Raw genomic sequence first — 16,245 nt, 5'->3', positions numbered from 1 at the left:
GAAAAAAAAGTAAAAAATAATATACTTTAATCTGCACTCAGATTTCATCAGTTCTTTCTCTGGAAGTTGATAGAGTTTTTCATCATAAGTCCTTTGAAATTATCTTGAATCTTTGTATTGTTGAGAATGGCTAAGTCCTTCATGGTTGATCATTATACTGTGTCCCTTGGTTCTGCTCACTTTGCATCAGTTCACACAAGTCTAACCATGTTTTTGAAAGTATTCTGTTAATTTTTTTAACCTAAGCACCATCTAGCTGCACTGTCCTTTTTATTCAGTCTTCATTGTTACCATTACTTTATAGGTCTACTTGAAGTGTTTTTGAGTACCATCACCACATTACCTTTTATCTTTGTTACTTAACTCTCTGCTTCTTGTTAAGATAGAACTAATGCAAATTTCATCAAATCTTATGTCTATTTGGGGGTATGTAGCTGCTTGTTATTTCTTACAGCAGCATAGATATACCATCACAATCATATTTCTCAAGGGATGGGCATACCCTCAATTTCTAGTTTTTTTCCCCACCACAAAAGGAGCTGCTATAAATATTTTTTGTACATGTAGGGCCTCTCCCCCACCACAAACTCCTTACCTTTTGCCTTGGAATCAACACTAAGTATTGACTCCAAGACAGAAGAGTAATAATAAGGATTAGGCAATTGGGGTTAAGGGACTTACCCAAAGTTGAGCAACTAGGAAGTGTCTGAGGCAAGGTTTGAACCCAGGATCTTCAGGCCTGGTGCTGTATCCTATTCTAATAGTGGTTTTGCTTGAATCAAAGGGTATTTATTTTGGGCATAGTTCCAGATTGTTTTCCAGAATGGTTGGATCAGTTCACAACTCCACCAACAATGCATTAGTGTCCCAGTTTTCACACATTTCCCTCTGATATTTGTGAGTCAGAATTTTAAAACAAATTTTTAAACATCACTATTCTTTTGGTGATGTTGTAAATGTGTGAAGGTGGAGCACATCAACAGAGTTGTAGGAATGAATAAAAAGTTGTACCTGTTCTAGAGATGGCAGGATAACTGATAGTTCCTTTGGCATCCACATAGTATCAGGAGGTTTAGAGTAAGATCCCAAGTCTCTTTGTGGAGACTCTCTTTGGTAAACTTGTGAGAGAATGTAGGAGTCCTTCAGGCAAAGGCAGATGTAGCACGCCTGTTGTGATCCACGTTTTCAGAGTGAGTGGCCCATGTAGATGAGCAAAGTTGACTTCTAAGTACTAAAATCACCAGAATGCGAGCCTGGGTGGGAACTTGATAGGGTGTGACACTTTTTTAGCACACTAGTACTAAATATATACTAGTAGATTTTAAGCTGCTATTTCGTAATCATCTAGTTATTGGGCTGTTTGTGCCTAGGAGAAAAATCTTTTGCCCTTTCATCTCAAATTCTGCTTCTACTTGAGGATGTTTTACTTTTGTAGTGTCTTGTTTTTTATTTTTAATTCTTTTGACAAGCAAAGCCAAACTGTTCCTCCCACTGTTTCCTTTCCTTTGTTGAGCAAATTAAAAACAAGGAACAAAAAGAACCTCAAAAAACAAAAACTTGTGACATTGCACCACAGTCCAGAAGAACCAAGTCCGAAATTAGCAGTGATAAGAGGCTTCTTTTTCCCTGATACTAGAGAGTCTTGATAGATCTTTTCTCCCATTTCTGTTCTTGAAGGTTGTTTCACTATGTCTTCTTGTTGCTTCTTTCACTCATATTCCTTTTTGTGGCAATATTTTAATTTTGGTCATTTCTATTCTTAAAGGTTGTTTCACACTGTCTTCTTGTTGGTTCTGTCACTCCTGTATTCCTTTTTGTGGCAATATTTTAATTTTGGTCATTTCTATTCTTAAAGGTTGTTTCACGCTGTCTTCTTGTTGGTTCTGTCACTCCTGTATTCCTTTTTGTGGCAATATTTTAATTTTGGTCGGAGAGGATTTTTTATGGTGAAATGGAGCTTCTGTTCTAGTTATTCCTCCATTTTGGCTCCACCCCTATAAGCCTCTCCCATTTCTAGCTCAGAGCTTTTTTTGGGTTGATGCTTACCTGTTGGTTAACCTTTGTGGAACAATGACCAATTGACTTCCATGTAGCACTAGACTTTCATAAATAAGTAAGATTTGGATGATAGCTTGAATAGTAATTTGGAGTAGAGATTGATGATGACTTGCAGATTGACTCCCAATATTAGGAACTCTAGGCATTAGACAATGTCTGGAATCTTTCCACAGGTCTAGAATTTAAACATTTTTTATAGTCTTCAAATTGATGTAATGTTGCTAAAATCTTGATTTTGTAAATGTACCAACCAATTTCAGATTTTCTGTGGGATTGACTAGCCTCCTGACAAATGATAGGAAGTTGTTTTATGGGATGGTGGTAGACTTTCTCAATGTCAAAGATTTTTTATTGACTTCCAGAGTCAAAGAGACATAGTCTTTACTATCTTAAGAACTCATGATATAGTAATACATGGTTCATGTCTTATAAATGAGAATATATGTTATTTTAAAAGGTCTCTAAAAATAGGTTATGTAAGTTCACTTGGTGGCTCATGTTAATGCCTGGTTACCATCTTAGCCTTCAGTTTTCAGTAAGCTGTGGATTTGTACATGTATTTATCCCCTTCACAAATATATATTGCAGTTCCTCTCTGATTTTGTAGATTATCTTAGAGGTTGCCATATTTGAAAAATTCATTATGTAGTTCCAGGAAAACTGTAATTGTCACTTTGTTAAGAGATTCAAACTTAGGATCTTTATAGTATGTTCGGGCTCGCTTGTACCTGTGCTCTACTCACCTAGCCAGAGGGCATCCATGGTCATCTTCACCAGTTACAGAAGTTGAACTGAGATCTTATTGATCAGTGACTATAACTCATCACAAAAGTGTTCTTGCATTGTAGTTTATATGATTTCAAGATTTAGTTAACAGTTATAGATGTTGGCTTCATTCTCATAACCTCTGTCCCATTTCTTTTTCCCTCTTCTTTATCCCTACCCCTAGTTCTCTCTTTCCAGATGTGGTGAATTGTATGCAGACGGATAACCTGGAGCTAAAGAAGCTTGTCTATTTGTATCTGATGAACTACGCCAAGAGTCAGCCAGATATGGCCATCATGGCTGTCAACAGCTTTGTGAAGGTAGCTTTCCTAGCAGTCTGCTTGGCACGTGTCTTCTGGTTTGGTCGGTGTCTGTACTGAGGACACGTAAGTGCTCTGTGTTCTGAAGAATATATTAAACTCAAAACCTCACAGAGTAGTGCCAGGAACAACTAGGACAGTGATGGCAAACCTATGGCATGGGTGCCAAAGATGGCACACAGTGCTCTCTGTGGGCACTCAGCCCCCTCCCCCCTCCCCCCAGAGTTTGTTACTAGAAAGGCAGAGGGACTGGAGCAGAGCTGCTCCCCTCCCCTTTCCACCATGCCTGATGACATTTTTTCACATCTTCTGTCCTTCTGCCCTCAGTGGGAGTGCACAGGGGGTAAGGGTGGCAGCTTGAGGGGAGAAGAGTGCTTGGGCCACTCCCTTTCCTCTCTCTACACTTGCCAAGGACATTCCTCACTTCACCTTCTCCGCCTAGCAGTACAATGGGAGTGTTTTCTCCCTCCCTTATGTGTGTGGCATGGCACTTGGTCTGGGGAGAGGGGCTGGTGGGGGGGGGGCAGGATCTGGCACTGTCTCTAAAGGTTTGCCATCACTGGACTAGGAGAATGGCTGTTCTAGGGATCCTAGACATTCTTAAAAGTCCTGATTTCAGGGGATTTCAAGCCACAAGCCTGCTCCTACCAGGTGAGTTCAGTAGTCTCCTCTTTCCAAGTGAAAAGGAACATGGCAGCCAAGTTATTTCATCATACTAGGCTGCTTAAGGTCAGGCACCCTGCTGAACTGTCAGTAATTAGTGTGGTTCAGAAAACTCATGAATAAGGCAAGTGCACATAGCTTATATTTTGGAAAAATAGGTAACAGATTCCCCAGGAAGGAACTGATGTAATTCCACAAACCTGATAGACTCTATCTGGAAGGTGAAAATTAGGACTCAGAATTTCTTTTGCCCCTCTTCCCTTTATTTGCTTTCCCATGAGCCTATTCATCTTGTGCAGTTGATAGATGCCAGGTAGTAATACAATAATAGTGTAAGAAGCTTTTTTTGGTAGTGGAGAGAGATGAGGAAGATAGAATTTCTAAGTCCTTGTCATTGCCACATTTGGCAACACAAGATTAACAAAACCAGTTCCTAAACAGTTAAATAGGTAATGGAGGAGAGGTTTGGATTCTCACTTTGAGCCTGCACTCCTGGGAAAGTGTCCCTGGGGGCCTCTAAACCAGGAGGCCTGATTTTCTTCTTATGGAAGCCATCTTGATGTGATGGTCACGATTTTTTTTTCCCTTAGGATTGTGAAGACCCTAACCCTCTAATTCGTGCCCTGGCAGTCAGGACTATGGGGTGTATTCGGGTAGACAAAATCACTGAGTATCTGTGTGAGCCACTTCGCAAGTGTCTGAAGGATGAAGACCCTTATGTCAGAAAGACTGCAGCAGTGTGTGTGGCCAAACTGCATGATATCAATGCCCAGATGGTGGAGGATCAAGGCTTCTTGGATTCTCTTCGGGATCTCATTGCAGACTCCAATCCCATGGTAATAGATTTCTGATGTCATACATTATTTAAAATGGACTTCTTTTCAAGCTATGTTGTATTCAATTAGCCCTAATTGAAATCAACTGTCTTGTTTTTAGATTATACAAGTGCTAATTTTGAAAAGTATGATCTCTGAATTACTGCTGAGAGATGGGAGTAGAATTCATCTCTGCAGACAAATGAGATTTATTGCAAATAGGCGTAAGATGAACCTTTGTTTCTGTACTAGTCCTCTGCATTTGTTCAAAAGGAAGGTGAAATTTTTCATAATTCTTTTCAACAGATTGTACCTTAACCTTTAAAAATTACCCAAGTGAATGACACTAATAAGGCTTTAGCTGATAGAGATAATTGGATCAGAGAAATCCTTATTTTCTAATTTTTGCCTTATGTTTGTCCAGGTGCCCTCTGGGGCCTGCTTCCTTTTAGTTGCTGAGGTTGAGATTAAGAAATGTTGAGCAGTCAGATTAGAAGAGCCCCGGAGGTATTTTACTTGACTCTTTGGGTCCTTGATTTCTATTGCTGTGATACTAATTCCCTCCACATTTGCCTATATGAGAAGGAAAAACCCCCAAGGGATCCAGTAATTGTGAAGGTCTTTTGGACTGGGGTGATTTGAATTGGAAGAACATGGCTGCTTTCTTTGGATAAGGCCTTGGTTTAATAGTTAGCTTGCAACTTGGGATAAATGGCAGTAACATTTAAGACTTAATCTTCTATTGAATTTTTCAAACGCAGTTTCATATTTGAATTGTATGAATCATTTGTAAACACTCTTTCCTTCCAAGAGCTCTGGAACCATAGCATTCCTGCAGAATGACTGTCAGGGAAGAGGCTCCTTAGGCAATTTGACCTGAAATAGATACCATCTGTTTAAATCTCAATAAATGACTGAAATATGAGATTTAAAATTTCACACATAATTCACATGTTGTCTAGGCTACAGTGAACTGACAGATTTTATGTTTTAAGATTAGAGCTTAAAGTCCTCTAAATTCTTCTTCATTGATTTCTAGGAAATCTAATAACTTCCCCAAGGTATAGGGAATAGTCTTTTATGTAAAATCCAACTTATTTCTTGAAACTGATTTTTTTATTGTGTTAGAACATTGCTTTCACTTTAATTGCTTTTTTTATATTCTGGTCACATGGAACTTAGGTGCAGCTTTAATTGTGTTGTTAAACTTTCATACTATCATGAAGTTTAGGCAGTGTAGTCTATTGTGGAGAGCACCGAGATGGGACCATGTTCCATTTCCAGGACTACCATTCATTTCCTGAATAACTATGGGTAGATTTGTTTATCGATATCTAGCCATGTTTTGAAATGCAGAGGATAATTTTCTGTCTCCCTCAGTGTTTTCTTTTTCTTTATTTTTAACATTTAAAAAAAAGTTTGAGTTCTATAATCTCTCTCCCTCCTTCCTGTCCCTCCAAAACCCATTGAGAAGATAAGTACTATGTAGTCATGCAAAACATCTTTGCATATTAGCTATGTTGGCCATTACCCCCCAAGCCAAGAAATTGTAAAGAGAATGGGAAAAAGTCTGCTTCAGTCTACACTCATTTGATCAGATCTCTTTTTGGAGATGGGTAGCATTTTTCATCATGGGTCTTTTAGAATTGTTTTGGAGTATTTTATTGATCATAGTAGCTAAGTCTTTCACTTGGAATATTTAAAATCAAAGAAGTGAGACCATTTGCTTCATTTTCTTTTCCTCAGCAACCCCCTCAACAGCAGACCCCACTCTCTTCTCACAAGGTCCTGAAGAAATGTACCCTTGGTCACATCCTCTCCTTCCTTTCTTCTCTGGTGTATTGCATTATCACCTCCCCCTCTCTTCCAGTTTCAATTTCCCCAATGACTGGGTTACTTTCCTACTGACTGAACCTGTCTGAGCTTTTCTTTTTCTTATTTTTATTTAAAAAAAATTTTAAACCTTTATCTTCTGTCTTAGAATCAATACTAATTATTGGTTCCAGTGCAGAAGAGCAGTAGGAGTTGGGCAATGGGTGTTGAGTGACATGCCTCAGGTCAAACAACTAGGAAGTGAATGACCTCCTATCTCTAAAGCTTGACTTTCTATCCACTGAGCCTCTTAGCTACTACATATTTAGTTCTTCGTTGATCCTCTGTCTTTTCATTTTCAGCAACAGATTTTAGTATGTAAGGTGGAATGATCTCTATTATGGTCATTTTGTAATTATGAGTATGTTCTATAGTGTTTAGTATTTCACATTCATACATTGCTCTGAATGCTAGATATAAAAAAAATCATATTTAGATGATATAGAATCAGAATTCTCTGGCCTCTTTACCATGCTTACTCTTCATTTTATTATTTAGACAGTATTAATTTTTTTATTATGAATTCAATTCATCACTAGACACAAACATTCCAATATACAATGGACAAAAAAGAATTGTATGTAAAATTGTGACTACAATGTATAATTTGTTTTTTTAAAAAGCACATATTAAGTTTAACAAGATACTAATGAAGTTGCCCCATCTGTGTTTCCTTCTAAATTTCTTTTTGTGTATTTTCATTATTGTATTGATTCTAAAATTTTTTTTCTTTCACTTCTTACTAACTCCCATCTCCTCAGAAGCTTTACCCCTTACTTGTAACAAATATAGGCAAGTAAAATAAATACATTTATCTTGTCTAAAAATGTGTGCTATGCACAGAGGTGGACTTGCTCCTTCTGACTTATGAGAACTGATAGTTGAATGTTCAGTGTGAGCATTTTATGCCTCAGAAACTGGCAAATGCTACAAATCAGGGATTGATTTATAGTTTTGCTAATCATCTAGATTTAAGAAAATGATGGAAAAACTATTAATGCAGATTAAACTTAAAAATATGATGTGTGAATATCTAGAGAGAGTTGTTAAATACTTAGTAGCATGTCTCTGGTTATTTCTTGCTAGTTTATCACCTCTTTGAGTGGCAGGAGACAGTCTTCATCACTCTTCTCAAGTCATGATTAGTCATTGTATGGATACAATTTCTGTTTAAGGTTGTTTTCCTACATTATTATGATCAATATGCAAATTATCTTACTGTTTTTGGCATTTCACCCTACTTCAAGTTCATACAAATCTTACAAAGTTTCTTTGAATCATTAACATAGACTATTACGTTGCTTACAATTCTCCTCTTTTCTCTGGATTGCCATGTATCTTCTACCATGCACTTGCATTTTAGTAGGATAGGGCTTCCCAGAGGAATTGTTCATGATTATAAGGCAGAAGAGCAGTAAGGGCTAGGCAAAGGGGGTTAAGTGACTTGCCCAGAGTCATGTAGCTGGGAAGTATCTGAGGTCAGATTTGAACCTAGGACCTCCTGTCTCTAGGCCTGGCTCTCAATCTACTGAGCCACCCAACCGCCCCCAACTATAACTTTTTTGCAGGGTCCTAGGGGTAACTTGGTTAGGAGGAATATACTCTTGATCTTTTGATTGTACTAGCTCCTGAACTCCTGTTCTTTCCAGTTAATAAATTAACCATAAACTCTTTTTTTTTTTAAACCCTTACCTTCCTTCTTAGAATCAATACTAAGTATTGGTTTCAAGGCAGAAGAGTGGTGAGAACTAGGCAATAGGAATTAAAGAGACTTGTCCAGGGTCACATGGCTAAGAAGTTTCAGGACAAATTTGAACCCAGGACTTCCTGCCTCTAAAACTGGCACTCAAACAACTGAGCCACCTAGTTGCTCCCCAACCATTAAATCTTAGGAGGATGTACTAAACATAAGCAGAAAGTACAGCAAAAGGAATGAAAATAACATTCCAAACATAGGACACATTTTCCTAGTAGAGAGAGCTATTCATTGTTGAAGTTTAGAAAGCCTTGAATATTATAGGATAAGGGGTCAGGGAATTTGAGTATGAAAGAGGGTAGATTTGAACTAGTTCATTAAAGGATAGCCCTGCACAAAAAATAGATGAGATTTCCGAGAGACTATCGTAAGGAAGTAACTTGTGGGGAAAGTTAGAAAAACTATATTCTTGTGTAAGGGGTAGGAGGATATAAATGAGCAGAAGTTAAGATTCATTCATTCTCTGCCTCTTCTCAAGTTACTCTGTGACTACCATGGATATAAACAGATGTCCCTCAGATATAGGCACAATGACAGTGTTTAGAGTGCTGGTCCTGGAGTCAGAAAGATCTGAGTTCAGATCCTTCCTGGAATACTATACTTTGGCCTATCTCTGTCAGGTTCAATTTCTCATTTGTAAAACAAGGATGATAATAGCACCTGCCTCCTGGGTTGTTGTGAGAGATAGAGATAAGATTATTAAAGTGCTTTGCAAACCTTAAAAGTGCCATGATATCTGTCATTTCTAGTCGTAGCATTAGTTCTATTTCCTATATACCAGAGGAGAGTCTTCTGTCATTGGAGTAAAATTCATGTAATCCAGTGGGGCATCATTTTCCTAGGCATCTTTGAGGAGTCCTTGGTGATGCCCTTCAGGTTCCTTATTGCCTTTGGAGAGCCTTATCCTGGGATATGATGCCTGTTGTGCTGCTTTCCCTTTTTTTACCACTTTGGATCAATTTTAGATTGTACCAATTTTATGCCAAATTTTTAATTCTGTTGCTGGTTTTCAGACACTATTCTGTGTGATGGAGCTGTTTCCTCATCCAGAAAGACAAGGAAAGCTTTTGAAATGCACAAACCAATTTTTATTTGCACAGAATTTCTCACATTGTTGCTTGACAAATATGAAAATCCTCAAAACTTTGCCTTGAATGGTGGCCAGCCTCAAAGGCATTTAGCTGAGTTAGAACCACAATTCTAAGCTTTTTCTTTTTCAACCACAGGTACCATATTTTACTTTCATAAAGGCAGATAAAAACCACTGTTATAGTATGATGTAATATAGTTATGGTATCCGTTTCTCTTTTTTTTCAGCTTTTTGAAAGTATTTGTCAGGATTTAATAAAATCCTTTTATGTAATATGTAATAATTGAGTTTAGTTTTTCTTTTTAGGCAAAAATGGCACAGTGTTTGGATCCTAATGAATGTCATTCTTCAAAGTAGTCACCCTGGGAATCTAAACACTTTTTCAGAGAATGCTGCTGTTTTTCAAACCACATTGGAACTCTTAGAATTACTTTGAGTTTTCCAGCCACATAGTAAAATTGGTCTTTCTAGTTGTGGGATAATCTCCCATGGTCTAGAGCTGTGTTGGCAAACCTATGGCATGAGTGTTGAAGGGGGCTGCTTCCTTCCTCCTCTCTACATGTGCCCGAGGACATTTCTCCCATCACTTTCCCCTCTGCCCAGCAGCCCAATGGGAATGTTTCCTCCCTCCCTTGTCTGGGGTATGGGAGTGGCTTACATGAAGCATGAGGGTTGCAGTTTGGGCACTAAGTCTCTAAAACATTCACCATCACTGATTTAGAGCCTTTCCCTTTTTCTCTTCTTGCTTTGGTAAGATTAACTCCAGCCTTTCCCTTTCAGTGAATGAGGAGTAAGTTTGTCTCAGTTTGTGCTTCAGCTTCCCATGGAATCTGGCTTTTTTCAGCTGACCCTGAGCTCATTTGCCCCTGGCCTAGTGGTTTCTTTTTATTATGCTCTATTTAGAAAAAGTTATTTTTGGCTTGATACACTGAATCAACTAAATTTTAGTATCCTGCCCAACCTAGATCATGCCCCTGTGCCTGCAGAGTTCCCATTCCACCATATTTAGGAACCCTGCCACCCCTTCCTTGCTTCCCTTCTGGGAGGTGAGGCAGGAGCAACAAAGGGAGGGTACTGATGGTTTCTGGTCAGGTACAGCTGTCCTCAGTCCCTGAGAGGAAGAAGAAGGGGCCTTCAGGTCTCATAGTGAATGCAGTTTGGTGGGGAACATGGGAGATCTTTGTGATCTCATCTCTTCCAGAGCAGCATACACCCTGAGGCCAAGAGTCTATATGTACAAAGCTAGGGCAGCATGGATGGTGCCTGACACACCTTTAGAACTTGGGTGTCAGTCATCCTTGTGCACCCCAAGGGAGCCTACGTATCAGATCAATAGTGGAACCAGTGAAGTCCTGTTTTATTGGAAGTGGGTGAGAGAGCCTAACTCAGGCATATCTGATTGGCAGTTCCCTAACAGAAGGGACAGAAAAGCAGTGTTTTGAGGAGAGACTGGGCCAGGACATAGCAAATTTAAGAGTAGTGCCAGTATGCATGATTTCAGCAATTGAAAATTTTGGGAAAGGGCTGAGATGGGAGTTCAAGGCAGTAGGATAGGGAGGAAGGAAACAGGCATTTATTAAACATCTAGCATATGCTAGGCATTGTGCTTAATACTTTATAGACATGTCATTTAACCCTCACAACAACTCTAGGAGGTAGGTGCTGTTGTTATCTCCAGTTGAAGCAACTGAAGTATGACAGATTCAGTGATTTACCCAGGATCTCACAGCTAGTAAATATCTGAGACTAGATTTGAATTTAGGTCTTCCAGACTGTGGGCCCAGTGCTTTTTCCATTGTGTCCCTGAGTTGTCTCCACCTAAACCCTGCCTGTCTAGATCAGGAAAGCCTGCTGAATAGGGTCTTTAGGGATCTCAGACCTGAAAAGCCAGAGATTTTCTTTTTTTTTTTTCCTGACTGCCATATAGTTCCAACTATATATGCTTTTACCAAGGCATTTATTTCCTGTGGAAAAGAATTCGGAGAACTGGTGAAAATGAGGATCAGGTAATAAAAAAGGGATCTAGCAATTCTAGCTATCATGTACTGCACTAGATCTCTTGAAAGGCTACCAGGCTGTTGGTCTAACTTGCTGTCATGGCCTGGGCTCATTCTGGCCTCAGTATATCCTCCTCCTGGATCCCTTTTCTCCCAGTCCCCTAACTGAGCATTTCAAATTCTCCAATTTCAGTGTTTTCGATGAAGAGTATGTCTGAGTTATAACTCCAGGCTTTCTCGTAGCTAGCCAGTCCAGAAGTTTCCTTTTTGATAGTAGTTTTTGGTGTGACACCCCCTCCCCCAGTACTATCTAGCCAAATAACCAATGTATTCCTTCCCCAGGCCAGGGCACTACTTGACCCCTGATAGAAGGTTGTGCACCATCTGTCCGTATGATCTCTAGAGTCTAGAGAGAAGTCTTTAATACACTCCCTCTCCTGCATCTTGAGCGAGACAGATGTTTTGGTGCTGGCTCATTTGAAACACTTGGATAAAAAAGTGAGTAGTGGAGGCTCCTCAGGGACTAGCAGGTACCGTGGGGCCAAATCAAGTCTGGGAATCAGAGATAACTTTATCCTGGAGTATTATATCCAGAACCAGACTGTCTGACCCAGGGTCAGTGTGCGTTGCCTGTGGTCTGCTGATAACACTTGTCTCTTTGGCTGTGTGCCATAAGTTAGTCATTGGAAGTCGGGCACTGTGTGCAGCTGTCTTGTTTCTCTTATTTATCTTATAGCACTCAGAAACTTCTATCTGAGCATAGGAAGCCTTTTTTCTAGTTTGTAAGTCAGGCAAATGGAAGTTAGTTTGGAATGTGATTCTTGTGAAAGTCTAATGGAGAGAGCAGATGATAAAACCCAAACATCCACCTGGCTGGCCTTGTGTTGCTTCTTTGGCCACCTTTCTGCTTACCTAGTGAGCTTGTCTGTAAAGGCATAGCCCTGCAGGACAGCTGGGAACATTCATTTTCAACCACTACTTAGTGGATTAGTAAAATTAGTAGATTTATTAGATCTACATTTTCAGGATGGTGACTGTCCCTTTTTCTATTTGTATCCCTAGCATCTTACACATCGTAGTCATTGCAAAGATGTTTGTTGATTTTTTTCCCCCCTTAAGTAATCAGAACTGTAGCAACCATGATGGAAATATAATTTTACACAGTACATTTAAGGATTGGGAACTGTGACTACTGTACAATTTGGCAAAAATTTGCCCAAGTCCCACAGGATGATAGAATTTTAGTGTTGGAAGGGACCTTGGTGGTTATTGAGTTCAAACTGTACCTGAAAGGGAATCCATGTGTTCACCCACCTGCTTCTTGAAGAATCCATTATGGAGAGCCCATTATCTTCTCAGACATCTTGTTATGCTTTCTGAGATTTCTAATTATTAAGATTTTCTGACCTTTAGCCTAAATTGGCCTCTGCCCATTGCTCCTAATGCTGCTCCTCAGGGCCAAGAAAAACAAATTTAGCCTCTCTCCCACATCTTGGACCTTCAAATATTGGGAGAGAGCAGAATTCCCTCTCCCCCCCAAAAAAAGCTTTTTTCCATGTTAAGCATCCTCTGTTCCTTTCCTTGCATGACCTAGATTTGAGACACTTTACTACCCTTGTTACCTGCCTGTCCAGCTTATCTTGGCCATTCCTTAGCTGGGGTGTCCAAGATGTGGTTCAACCCAGGAAGATCCCCCTCCCCCCACTCACATTGGCTGTGCTGCTTGAAGTGTGGGTGAGCCTTTTTGGCTGCTACTTAACACTGTAGGTTTGTATTTTCCCTAAACCTCCACTTCTTCTTTAGACAAGCTCCTGCCTGGTGCTCCTCTCTCCCACCCTCCATTGCACCTAGCCCTGAGGGAAGTGGAGTTTTTGAACACAAGTGCAAGTAAGGCTTTTTTGCTCTAATTTCCTTTCATTAGATTCATCCCATTGCTCAACATGCCAAGATTTTTGGATTTCACTCTTTTACTCACTGTGTTAATTGTTCCACTCAGGTGCCAGTATTCAATTTTGGACCTTTATTCAAGTTATTGATAAAAATGTTAATTGGCAGCACTGATCCCTGGGGCCTGGGGCCACTGGAGCCCTCTTGCCAAGTTGAAATCAACCCATTATTGTCTATTTTTTTTGCCTTTGTACTAGCTGTGGTCCATGCTTTGATCACTGCTGTCTCATCACTTCTGGAATCTCGGGTTTTGTTCATTTGTAAGCAAGGGCTACTCTCTTTGGGGTTTTCCTTCTATGGTTGCCATGTGCCTCCTTGGTACATGTGTTTAAAAATAGATTCTCTCAAATATACATATGTGTATGTATATGCATGTATGCATACATGTAATATATATTCTGAATTTACCAAACTCCAAATAAAATAGATATTTCCATAAACATAATAGAACAAGAAAAAGGATTGTGTTTGTATATACACATATGGACACATACATATATGTGTCTATGGATATGTATATATGGACATAGACACATTTCTCTTTCACATACACAGGCATGTATACATACGTGTCTCCTTCATTAGAATGTTAGCTTTTTCAAGACAGGGACTATTTGCTTTTACTTTTTTCCCCCTTAGGGTTTAGCCCAAGGCCTGACACAAAATAACTAAACAAATGCTTGTGGCTTGATTTTTATGCCTGCCATTCATTAACTCATGTCTATCTTTTCCACAAGAATAGCTTTAGGATCCTTTACCAAATATTCTGTTAAAATATAAGGAAATTGTGTGTAATTTGTTTTTTCCCCTAAAGTCTTTGTAATTTTAGCCTCAGGGAAGGGCAGCCTAATGCCCCAGATATTTTGAATTATGTTTGATGTAATGTAGACATTTTAAACTGTTCAGAATGTCTCTAAGGATGGGTTCCAGGACTGGTTCTGAACAGTGGTCTCCTGGAAGTTTATGGCAGAGGTTCAGTAGAACTAGCAGCAGATTCAAAAATCAAAAGCTTTGTTCTCATTGCAGCCCTTCTGCCAGTCTGCCCTTTGGCCTTGTTCAGACTGCCCCAATTTCTCTAGCTTTCTTATCTTTAGAACAGATACATAACACAAGATTATTCTGGGGAGAAATTCAGTACAATTTAAAAGAGCTTTGTATATTGCTCCAAATGTTAGAGGCCCAGGTCAGTTTCTGATTTGCCTGTGTGCTTTGGGGGAGGGGAAATGGTTGCTAATCATGTGTAAGGAATTATGCATAATGAGATTATTAAGAGAATGAATGTTTTGAGGATTTGCATAATACACTCCTTTGACTCTGCCTCTGACTGTAATAAATGCCTCTTTTTTTTTTTTAATTCAGAAAGCTTCTAAAAGAGCCAGTTTTGGAGCCAGAACAGGGTATTCTGTTGTTCCTTTGTTGTACAAATGTGCTTACTGTCTTTGGCAAGGCTTCATTTGGGACCTTAAAGAGGAAGATGAGCCCTACCCTCAGTGAGGAAGGTGAAACCCTCACACTTGGTGGGGATATTTAGTGACTGGTTCTTTTTGCCAGCTGGAGCCCCATGTGGAAATAAAATGGTTTTTAAAAAGAGACTGAAAAGTTCTTTCTCATGCAGTCTGGGGTGGGGTGCTCCTGGGGGCACTGCTTTGTCTTTCTTTGTGGAGGCTGTTGGTGCTCACTGATGAAGCAGCCTCAGCTCTTCTCAGCAATACCCAGGACCAGAAGTGACGCTGGAGAAGCCATTTCTTATGGGTGTGCTAGGCTCTGAGGCACCATGGAGGGATGATAGGGTCAGGGCTTTTAACAGCCTTATAATTAGTAGGAGGATTAAGACCTTTATAAACATGCATAGGTCTAAAATGGACAGAGTTGTCTAAGAGAGATACAAACCAAATGCTCCGAGAGAGTGGAGAAGGGAGGAAACCACACTTCTGGTTATAAGGTACCTTGGAAATGAAGTTTGTCTTGGGCCTTTAAAAAAGACCGTTTTTGAATTTATCAAATACCTAGTAAAACGAACATATCTATATATGGCAGAATAGAAAAAGTATTGTACGGGAAGCTCCAGATCTCCATTGTGTACAGTTTGCTTTTCTTTTTAAGTTATGTAATAATTTCAACCTGTAGCTTTCAAAGTCTTGCTTATACGTGATTCTTTATGGCCTTCCTTCTGTTCTCTGAATTTTAAAAAAGATGTTGTTGACTCTTTTTCTTCCTTTTTCATTCTACCTCTCATCTGCTTGTCTATCCCCTTCCATTATTGTTTGGGGAATGGCTCTTGGTTCTTCGTCATTTGAGTCAGATATTCTTATATAGCAAGGAAAGATGGCCAATCACTTGATGGAGAAGGACTGAAAAAAACCAAACCTTGTAACAGGAAGATCTGAGAACCTGGCAGTCTGTCAGATTTGGTGGCCAACAGCCTTATAGAACATCATAGCACAGTAATTGGTGCCCAATGGTGATAATTTGAGCTCCTACCATGAAGGCATAGGAAAGCACATTGTACTTTTAGATACTCTCCCTCAAAGACCCTAAAGTTCTCTCACCCTTTCAGGTTCTGTTTTGGCTGTAGCCTTTTGGAAAATGAGCTTCCTTGGAACTTCTGATTCTTTCTTGAAGTGGGGCCAGTCAACCATCTGGGTTCTGGCCTGAGGGACTCCCTGGGGAGTGCCTTCTGGGAGCTTGTCTTGCCCTGTTAGGTGCTCAGGGCCCACAGGGGGGCAGCACTTGACTAGCAGAAATTAGCATCAACTTGGGAGACTCAGAGAAGTTAGTTCTTCAAGTCCCAGCCGAGTCCATGCCAGAGGTTTTCTGTGGTCTGTGTCCAAGTGGGCATCTTGTTTTAGTATCACCGCTGATTTATTTTTAAATATCTACCACCCTTTTGTAAAAGTCAGGGTTCCAGGTATTCCTGTTTTACAGCTTCTGTCGTGTGGTTAGCCAGTGTCTGAGGCAGAAT

The 16,245-nt window shown here is 39.7% G+C and overlaps 1 protein-coding gene across 5 annotated transcripts in view; it reads left to right on the top strand.

The window, feature by feature from the left end:
* The window catches only part of AP2B1 (adaptor related protein complex 2 subunit beta 1), a 145,695-nt gene that overhangs the window by 19,752 nt on the left and 109,698 nt on the right, over positions 1-16,245 (top strand). For all 5 annotated transcript variants that reach the window (XM_001367661.4, XM_007485512.3, XM_016429229.2 and 2 more), the window contains exons 4-5: positions 3,008-3,143; positions 4,397-4,642. In XM_001367661.4, the coding sequence (XP_001367698.1) occupies positions 3,008-3,143; positions 4,397-4,642 (382 nt within the window). The remainder of the gene's footprint in view (positions 1-3,007; positions 3,144-4,396; positions 4,643-16,245) is intronic.

This window comes from Monodelphis domestica, chromosome 2 (assembly GCF_027887165.1).
Source record: "Monodelphis domestica isolate mMonDom1 chromosome 2, mMonDom1.pri, whole genome shotgun sequence".
NCBI classification, from domain to species: Eukaryota; Metazoa; Chordata; class Mammalia; order Didelphimorphia; family Didelphidae; genus Monodelphis; species Monodelphis domestica.
The sequence above is the reverse complement of the archived record's forward strand: the minus strand, read 5'-3'. Positions and strand labels throughout refer to the sequence as shown.